The following is a 9,211-nucleotide window of genomic DNA, read 5'->3' on the forward strand; positions in this document are numbered from 1 at the left end:
CTCCACACTCTGTCATTGTGCCACCCTGTGGCCTCTGCCTGATGCTGCTGGTGCTGCCACCTCAGTCTCCCTCTCCACTCCCCCCCCCCAAGCCCCCCCCCCCCCGGTCCCTGTTCGTATCTAGGAGTCGCCCATATGTCATAGTCCTTAGCTCCGGGACTACCTGTATTTATTTTTGCAATGGTGACCCTTCTTTGTTCTCTTGACAGTAATCTCTTTACCTAAATTTTGCATGGCAATTTTTTTTTCAGAGCAGATTTTTTAAATACTGTAGGTTTATTTCTACAGATCTATATACTGCACCCAAAGGGGGACAGATGTGGAAGAAATAAGGACTGAGGTATCTGGGTTTAAAAGAGGACCTGTGCCCCTGAACAGGAACATGTAGGAGCATTTCACCACACCTTATGTACAGGATACTACTTTTAATACATTCTTTAGGGTCAATTCAGCCTTCTGTGGTTCTGATTATTGGACTATTCCTACATTCTGTAAGTTGGGAAAAACACAAAACAATAAAACTGAAAAGCAAACATATAAATTATAATAACAATAATTTTTGTTGAACAAAAAATGATGACATAAGTTTGTTTTATTACACCCCTTTTGTCAACCAATGGCTGAGCAGCAACCCATCATAGGAGGAGTTCAAGTGGCATATATATAGAAGTCCTCTACCATCCCCACTCCAGCCTCCTCCATCCTCACCTATCAAGATGTTCCTTGCTGGGTGTTTCTTCCTGCTGTGCGTAGGAATCTTGGCCTCTGCAGGTAAGACCCCTTCCACCTTTCCAACCCTATAGGGAGGTTAGATAATTAAATACTTTATTTTGCTTAACAAACATAGCAGTGTCATAGCAGTGGTCTACAGGAATAGCCAATCAGAATTCAGTATTGGGCAGCTTGAAAGGTGCAAGTTTTTAAAAATGATTGATATGTTGCATAAGGGGGCCCACTCCCCAACTGTGTTTTGTTTTGCAATAGGGTGCAATAAATTACTTGGGTGTTTTAAACAAAAATGAGAAATGTATTTTTATGCTTTGATATGACCATTTATTTACTGTGTACCCAAATGTACCAATGGTATTTTAGCTGCACAAAATACAATCTAAATAGTTTATCTAAATACAATCTAAATAGAAAAATGCCACCCTTAAAGGTAACCAATACGATCAATGATGTCAGTACTACCTGACCTGGGAATGATGTATTGCTCATTGTCAAGGAACCCCTGATAACCTACAGAGGAAGTCTGGCTGGGAAACGCTGTAATATAATATTTCATGATTTTTCTTATATTTCAGATTTCCAGTGTCAAATAGTGCCGGGTAGACTTAAGCAGATTGATGCTGGTGCTGGTGAAGTATACGGTGTAAATGATATTGACGATATCTACCACTGGGTAGACAACAACTGGAAACAAGTCCCTGGAAAGCTGATCCATGTTTCTGTCGGACCTGCTGGACTTTGGGGTGTCAACAAAGACTACACCATCTTTAAGTACAAAGTCAGTGACTGGATGTCTGTCACAGGTATAAAACCTCTAATATCTACAGTAATTACAAACTATTTATGGAGATATATAGTGGACAAAGAAAATGTTTATACCATATATAGAAACCTAGAGATATTCTGCAGCACTTTAGGAAGTGAGGATTTCTAATGATTATCTAAATGCACTGCATTTTAATTTCTATTTTTTACTTTTTCTCTAGCTGCATACTGAAGTTGCATACAAATTTACAATACAACTAAAGTCTTTTATTAGTTGGAGGCCATAGTTCTACTGTAACATACAGACAGACTTGTTGGTAAAATGTGGTACTCCAGTACTACCAATAATTTCCAATCCTTTATAAAAGCTCAGTTCTCAGTCAGTATGTGATGAACTGAAAATTGTTACAGAGACGTCAATGTTCCTGGAAAAATTGTAAAGATGCAAATGCTTGACCTGCTATGGCAATTGAAACTGGTTTTCCCATAACACTCTGGATCCTTGTGCATGCCCAGTGAGAAATAAATTCCAAGCTGAAGGTGCTCAGAGAGGCCACACCTGATGAGCCAGGGGTAGCTGGGCAAGTGATCTGCCCCAATTGAGCCAACATGCAGGTAGCCAGAGACCGAAAATGCACTCCGCTAGATTGGAAGAACCAGGTACTGTGAAGTACCTTCCCAATTGCTACTAGTTCACTGCAGTTCCAGTGAGATGTCCCTAGACCTTGGATCCCTCCAGGACTTCACCTATTGCATAAAAGTTGTCCTGAACTGCAGTGTAAGAGACACTGAACTCTAACAACTACATGTTAATCATGCTAAACTACGGGGACATTGTTGCAAATAGCCTATAAATGCCTATAAATGTGCAACTCTTATACTAACTCTGTAGAATCTAAACAAACTAAACAGAACAAAATTGTGACTTTAAAGGCAGACAAAATTCATTCATACTGTTTATTATGATAATTCTAAGAAACAATTAATCAATGAAAAATTTTGTGACACTCCAAAAACATTATATGTATCGTAATTCTTCCTAGACGCGTTTCACAGACTAAAGCTGCTTCCTCAGGATATTGATTGAGATATGTAATAGATCAATGTTACATTTTATCTTTACAGCGTCCGCAGCATCATTTTTTTGGAGTTGACATAATAACAGGGCAATGAGAGCAAACTCACAGATCCACCTACAGCACAACACAGAATTGATTGTTCAAAAAGCTTCCATTTAAACCCGTGTACACAACACATCCAAGAGCTTAACCTTACTTAATTCAATGAATAATCCTCATCTAATGAGCAAGCTTGATGAACCTATCCAGTACATAAAATAATCCTGCTTCTTTGAGCTTGAGATACATATAGAGTATTGGAGTGTTATAAGAGTTTTATCTGACTGATTGCTTTTTAGAATTGTTATAATATATATAATAATTATATTATATATATTATATTTTAATACATATGTGATCATTTTCTCTGCTTTAAAAGTCCCACTTGTTTATGTACTATTTAGGGATGTGTCAATGTGTTTAAAATGATGGATACGTGTTGGACACTCAATATTCAGTAACGCTGTGGAATCGATCAATCTCTGCCATTCTGTATTGTGCCATTGCTTCTTGCTTTATATCCACCTAGAAAATTGCAAGTTTCAGTTACTCCCTATGTGGTCCATTGGCTAATTACCTATATTCTTTCAACTTTTCTTGTGGGACATGTCTTTGGTCTGAGCCATTTTGCAAAAAAGGGGTACTGTCATGCAAAATGAAGGGCACTTAGTCACCATGTTGTAAGTAACAATGAGTTTCAGATATTTATGGTACTACATAAGGTAAGAAATTTTAATTAAATGTAACTATTGTTTTATTTTGCTATCTGTTATTACATGGCATTTAAAAGACCATTGTTTTGTATTGTGTTTTTTCAACAGGAGCCCTAAAGCAGATTGATGCTGGTGGTAATAAGTTTGTGAGTGGCGTGAACGCGCAAGACAACATCTTCTGCTTGAGACAAAGTTGTACAATTTCAGATTCTTCTGCTGTAATCTTTAACCAAGTTGATGGAGCACTGAGATATTACAGCTGTGGACCAATAGGCTGTTGGGGAACGAACAAAGACCAGAGCATTTTCTACCGCTACAATGTCACCCCAACATCCTGCGAGGGAACCCGATGGCAGCAGGTTGATGGCCTGCTGACAATGGTAGAAGTTAGCACAGATGGCTTAGTGTATGGTGTCAATGCAGGAGGGGATTTGTACAGAAGGTATTTTCCAACTTTTTATACAGTGGCATTAAATAAATGTTATTTGTGTAGAGAAGTGTTAATAGAGAATGTTGAGGATTAACAAATTAGACAAGTCTACCACTTATCATTCAACAACCAGTGTGCAAGATCACAGTGTTAGCAGATCCAGGACATTTTCTTGGCCATTAGTTACCCCCCATCAAATGATACCTTAAGTGACAATGGTTCTTAACATCCAGCATTATTGGTCAGTCTGGAAAGTTTGGCCGTTATTTTCTAATAATTTCTTAATTAATAATTTTATGTTTTATAACTGACAACTTTTTTTTTTTCAGAGATGGAATTACTGCCGATACACCGACAGGAACAGGATGGACCAAGTTGGACTTCTGTGCAGTTTTTAAACACGTTACATATGACAATGGCATTCTGTGGATTATCAATACATCCGGTGAAATCTATCGATGTGCAAACAAAATCTAATGACGTGGTCATAACACAATTCTAAACAACACAATCTATAGCATAGTTTGAAAAATACATTAAATAAATGTATCTCTGTCGTTTGGTGTGTGGGTATGCTTGTATCCTGCAATATTTTGCACTGTCGCTAAAAGCATTGAATGCCAGTTATGATTTTCAATCCATCACACATTTACACCTTATTTCAAAAATGATACAGAGCAAATAATTTTTTTTGCTCTATGAAATTGTGTTCTTTGTTAATAATAAAGAAGTGCTAGAGAAAAAATAAGTGATCTTGTTTTATGTTAATGTAACAACCATGAAGTTCAACAAAGCTGGGGGGGCTGCATATAACATTCAGCATAGGATTATCAGACACCTCTAATACAATGGTGGAGATGGTAAGGGATTATTATTATTCTATATGTGTAGCTGAAAGATGGAAATATTCTGCAAAAGACTGTTAGAAATTGAGGGTATATTACACATATACATTACTACAGATCACTGTCACAACATTCCTAAAAATCAATGCTCCCACTACTAAGTGGGCTTTGGGAGTACGTAGAGCACCAGGGGTCAGGACAGTCTGGAGATAAAAATACAGTCTCTAAATTGTAGTTATTCTTTATTTACTGTTGGGGAGACTTATGACCTTGGCCAGCTCCCCCAGTGCAGAGTGACTTATTGATCAGGATGTTGTGTCGATGAGGCCATCCCCCCAATAATTGCCCTTGCCACCATTGGGGAAAGGCGGGATCAGGTTTTTGCTAAAAGGGAAAGTAGCTACATGAATTTGTTTCAGACCTGAACCTGAACACCAAGCCTTCCCCACAATCATGCTAAATAAATAATTTACCATCATGTCCTAAAAGTAGTAGTCAACCCTGGTGGTGATGCTGTGATAGTGATGGCCTAAGAGTATGGCTTACTAGTAGTCATCCCTCTCGAAGTAGATACTGAATCTACTCCATTTGCACCCCACTGCTGGAAATCATCTATATCCTTGGAATAACCCCGGTAGATATCTTCCAGACCAGGGGTGCCCAACTGGTGGATCGTGATCTACCGGTAGATCACAAAGGCAACGCTAGTAGTTTGCAGGGCCCTGCCTTTTAAAATAAACTCTACCGCGCACAGGAGTTATTTCAAGTCCAAGTTTTTATTGTTGGTAGATCATTTTGACTTGGTCATTTTAAAAGTAGCTCTCAAGCCAAAAAAGTGTGGGTAACCCTGTTCTAGACAGATGACCTGTATAATCTCCTTTTATACCTAACCTAAATCCTCTTCTTCATGTAGCCAGCCTCCCTCTTACTTTCCACTAACACTTTCACAGTTGCAAGGCCTTCTTTTTCTCCATGCTGCATCAAATCAAGAAGGTGGGAGGTGACCCTGCATTACTGATCTAAGTGCAGTAGAATCCAAAAACTTTGGTATTAGGTGTGGCTAACTGTACATTTGTTAATACAATTATATTTCCCAATCAATTGAGTGCCGAAGCCTTTTACGTCCAAGAATTATCTGTAGCATTTTCTTGAACGTCATAAGAGTTGTTGTACTTCGTATTAATATTTACCCTAATATGATATATTCATATCTTTTTGGAAATGTCACCGAAACCATCCATTGTTGTAATTTTAGGGTCTCCATTATCCCCTGAGAAAGTCCATCTGGGCGAAACGCGTCTGGTTGAGACCCCACTTTTTGACTTATTACCTATACCCAAGTTTGTGACTTTATAGTCATCAGTACAGTGTGGTTAAATGATTTCTTTTGCCACCGTATAACGTTGTTTTATCCGTATAAATTACTTTTTAGAATTTTGTATACTAATAAAATATGTAATCAATTTTACATACCATCTTTTCTTGTGTGATTTTAATTAAGCCTTTCCCTCTCTCTTCCCTTTTCTTTAACCTCCCTAGCGGGCTGATTCCGGCTGTATTTCTACGCAAAAAGTGGTACCATTTTTTGTATAGAAATTTATTTTACATTGTAGCTCTATCATTCTTAGGCATAACCCACCGACACATGTCTAATAATTAATAAATATATTAAATTTAATAATAAGTTTAAAAAAACACTAAAAAAAAAAAAATTGTATAATGAATTATAACTGTACAGCAGCATATATAATATATATATATATATATATATATATATATATAATATAAATATATAATTATATGAATATTTCTTTGTATTGAACTCAATACAGCTTTTTTGTGTTGAATCCAATAAAAAATGTTTTGAATTTCCCGCCGCTAAGTCCTGGCCGCACCGACGCATGTACCAACGTCATCGGGAAACCCCGTAGGGGTCTCTGCACTTTGGGGCTTGAGATCGGAGGGGGCAGACGTGTCCCCAGGACCTGCGGGGACCAGCAGGACGTTTGAGGACAGCGTCAGAACAAGCTATGTGGGTTTTTATTCTGCTTTTAGGTACACAGAGACCCACTCGAGAATACAGATTTTACCGTGTAAAATCCACCCCGAGGCAGACTCGGGAATACCGCAAGGGGGTAACTGCAGTAGAAGAAAAAGCTGCTACAGGCAACTGCCAGGTTGCGGCCCCGTGTACGCGGAGGAAGGTGTACCAGAGGTCAGGGCAGGCAGCGATCAGGAATAGTCAAGGTCAAGCCAAGGTCGATACACAAACAATCAGGACAAGAGAATCAAACAACAAGGACCTGGAAGCAGAGCCAAAGGAACTCCTTGTTCAGGCATCTTCCTGTTGTCAGTCACTTCCTTTTAAGGGAAGGTCATGTGATGGTTGGAGCCATGTGACCTGCTGCATCCTATCCTACCCCCAGAGGAGGTCCTGGAGACGAGAGGTTGGTGGTGTTCACACCTCCACCAGCAGAGGGAGCGCTTCTGCGGAACACTCTAGTCCTCTGAGGTAATGGACCAGCTGACAGTGAGTCACATGACCTGGACCTGGAAGTGAGCTGAGGAGGTGATGCCTTAACAGAGCTGGTGCTGGCAGCAGGGGAAAGTGCAGGGAACTGTGACACATGAAGTTGACTGCCTGGAGTTTAGCTTTAAAAAAACTATTTTAGAAATTCATAAACCAAACAAGACAAAGGCCCTGATTTATGAAAGTTCTCCAAGGCTGGAGAGAATACTCTTTTAGAAGTGAAGCTGGGTGATCAATAAAACATGGAATGGATTTTTAAAAATTATTTGCTATTTGCTAGCAAATGTTTTGAATCCTGGATCAGATCCATTCCAGGTTTGCTGGATCACCCAGCTTCACTTCTGAAAGTGTATTCTCTCTAGCCTTAGGGAGCTTTCATAAATTAGGGCCTAGGTGTTTTAGGGAAATGATCTAGAGAATGTAAGCAGACATTTCATTTTTCTGCACATTGTTCCAGCTCCGCCGCCGGTTGCCAGCCGGGATTAGGCCAGATCAGCCAGGGGGCGTTAGGCTGGAACAAACTACTGGCATGGCCATAACTGGCCTAAAGGCCGGAGTTTGCAGACCTCTAGTGTAATTCATTAATGACAGACGGAAGGATTGTCCAAATGTTATGGTGAATGGAACTCAGGTTATCAGTGTTGGTCAATTTGTGTTGTTTTTGGGAATGTTGGTTAGTAACAATTTTTGAATAAAATATTTATTTCATTTCTCTCTTTCTTAATAAGCCTGTGCTTTCTTTTCAGGTTAATAGGGATGGAGGCAGCTTTTTGGACATGCAGCTGGTTCCTCAGCCTACTTGTGGCTTCCCATATCCATATGGGAACAACAGGGGACTGGAAGGGGCAGCAGATGGTGTTGCGCAGTGCACCAGGATTTGTGAGCAATGGCATGGGAAAGCTTTCATAAAAAGGCAACTGTGATTTGTTGTGGTTAATAGAAGGTATGGACTAGTGAAAGCAGTGTAAAATTGCCAAACGTAATGTAATACAGTGGTACCTCGGTATATGTCCACTTTGGAAAAAGTCCTGTTTGGACACGAAAAATTGTGCTTGGTATACAACCTTTGTGCTGAAACTTGTATGGGTCAAAATGAGTCATAACACCGTGCACTACCCTTATTTACCTCTCTCAAGACAAAGCCACAACTGCCCACGAGTGTCAGTACACCAGTTGCTACCATTCTGTGAACAACCCGCACTATGCCCCTGATTCATCATTGAAATCCGCGATCGCGGGAAGCGCGATAATACGCGCGACCAGCGATCGAGGATTACCGCAGTCCGGGGCTCGAGTGCGCGCGTACACTCGCATCCTGAATCTGCCGGCCGGATTCCTGCCATGCGCAATAGGGGTCGCGAATCTGCCAAATACAAGATCGCGAGTAAAAAGCTGTCGGATAAGCGCGGCTTCGTGCGCGAGCTTTTTTCGGTTGTTGAATAGCGCGATCGCGCACGATTCCGGATCGCTAATACGACTGCGCGATCGATAATACGATTTGGCTTGATGAATCAGGGGCTATAACTCTGTGTAAATTACATAAAATCTCCTCCTCCTCCCTTCTCAGCACCATCCTAGTAGGCACTCGACTCTTCTCAGCAAGGTAAAGTGAGGTTAAATTTTAATTTATTTCATTTAATTGCTTTTTTATTTATGTATTTTAGTATTAAGCAGTGTTTAATTCAGTATTTGATACAGTCCCATCAATGTATAATATGCCAAAAACAATTGGATTTTTTTTCATGGGAATGGATTATTCATTTTCCTTTTATTTCTTATGGGAAAAATTTGTTTGGTATAAGTCCAAGGATCTGGAACAGATTAAGGACTTATACCAAGGTACCACTGTATTAGGCAATGAAAATAAAAAAATAAATTGACCCATTTTCTAATGTTATCTTTGATAATGGAACTAACCTTCCACTTTTGGTCAAATGCAATGCCTCTGTTTCATACTTGATTTTCAAGTAGGGAAAGCAGGACTGTCAACCTATTCATTTCAAACCTAACCCCAATTTAAGATGCAGAGGAAAGCTTGTTTAGGAAGTATGACATAAAAAAAAAATTATTTGTAAAAATTT

At 39.5% G+C, this 9,211-nt stretch overlaps 1 protein-coding gene across 1 annotated transcript; it reads left to right on the forward strand.

Moving 5' to 3' along the window:
* Positions 1-716: 716 nt before the first annotated feature.
* LOC140341237 (fish-egg lectin-like) lies at positions 717-4,503 on the forward strand. The gene is made up of 4 exons (XM_072426799.1): positions 717-771; positions 1,305-1,532; positions 3,434-3,767; positions 4,085-4,503. The coding sequence occupies exons 1-4, from the start codon at positions 717-719 to the stop codon at positions 4,230-4,232; spliced, it is 765 nt and encodes a 254-aa protein (XP_072282900.1). The 3' UTR covers positions 4,233-4,503.
* The last annotated feature ends 4,708 nt before the right edge of the window (positions 4,504-9,211 follow it).

This window comes from Pyxicephalus adspersus, chromosome 11 (assembly GCF_032062135.1).
Source record: "Pyxicephalus adspersus chromosome 11, UCB_Pads_2.0, whole genome shotgun sequence".
NCBI lineage: Eukaryota > Metazoa > Chordata > Amphibia > Anura > Pyxicephalidae > Pyxicephalus > Pyxicephalus adspersus.

Excerpts from the sequence above, each read along its gene's own strand:
- LOC140341237 (XM_072426799.1), top strand. The coding sequence starts at position 717 with ATGTTCCTTGCTGGGTGTTTCTTCCTGCTGTGCGTAGGAATCTTGGCC. Across the intron at positions 772-1,304 it reads AGGAATCTTGGCCTCTGCAG|ATTTCCAGTGTCAAATAGTG; the intron begins GTAAGACCCCTT and ends CTTATATTTCAG. Across the intron at positions 1,533-3,433 it reads TGACTGGATGTCTGTCACAG|GAGCCCTAAAGCAGATTGAT; the intron begins GTATAAAACCTC and ends TTTTTTCAACAG.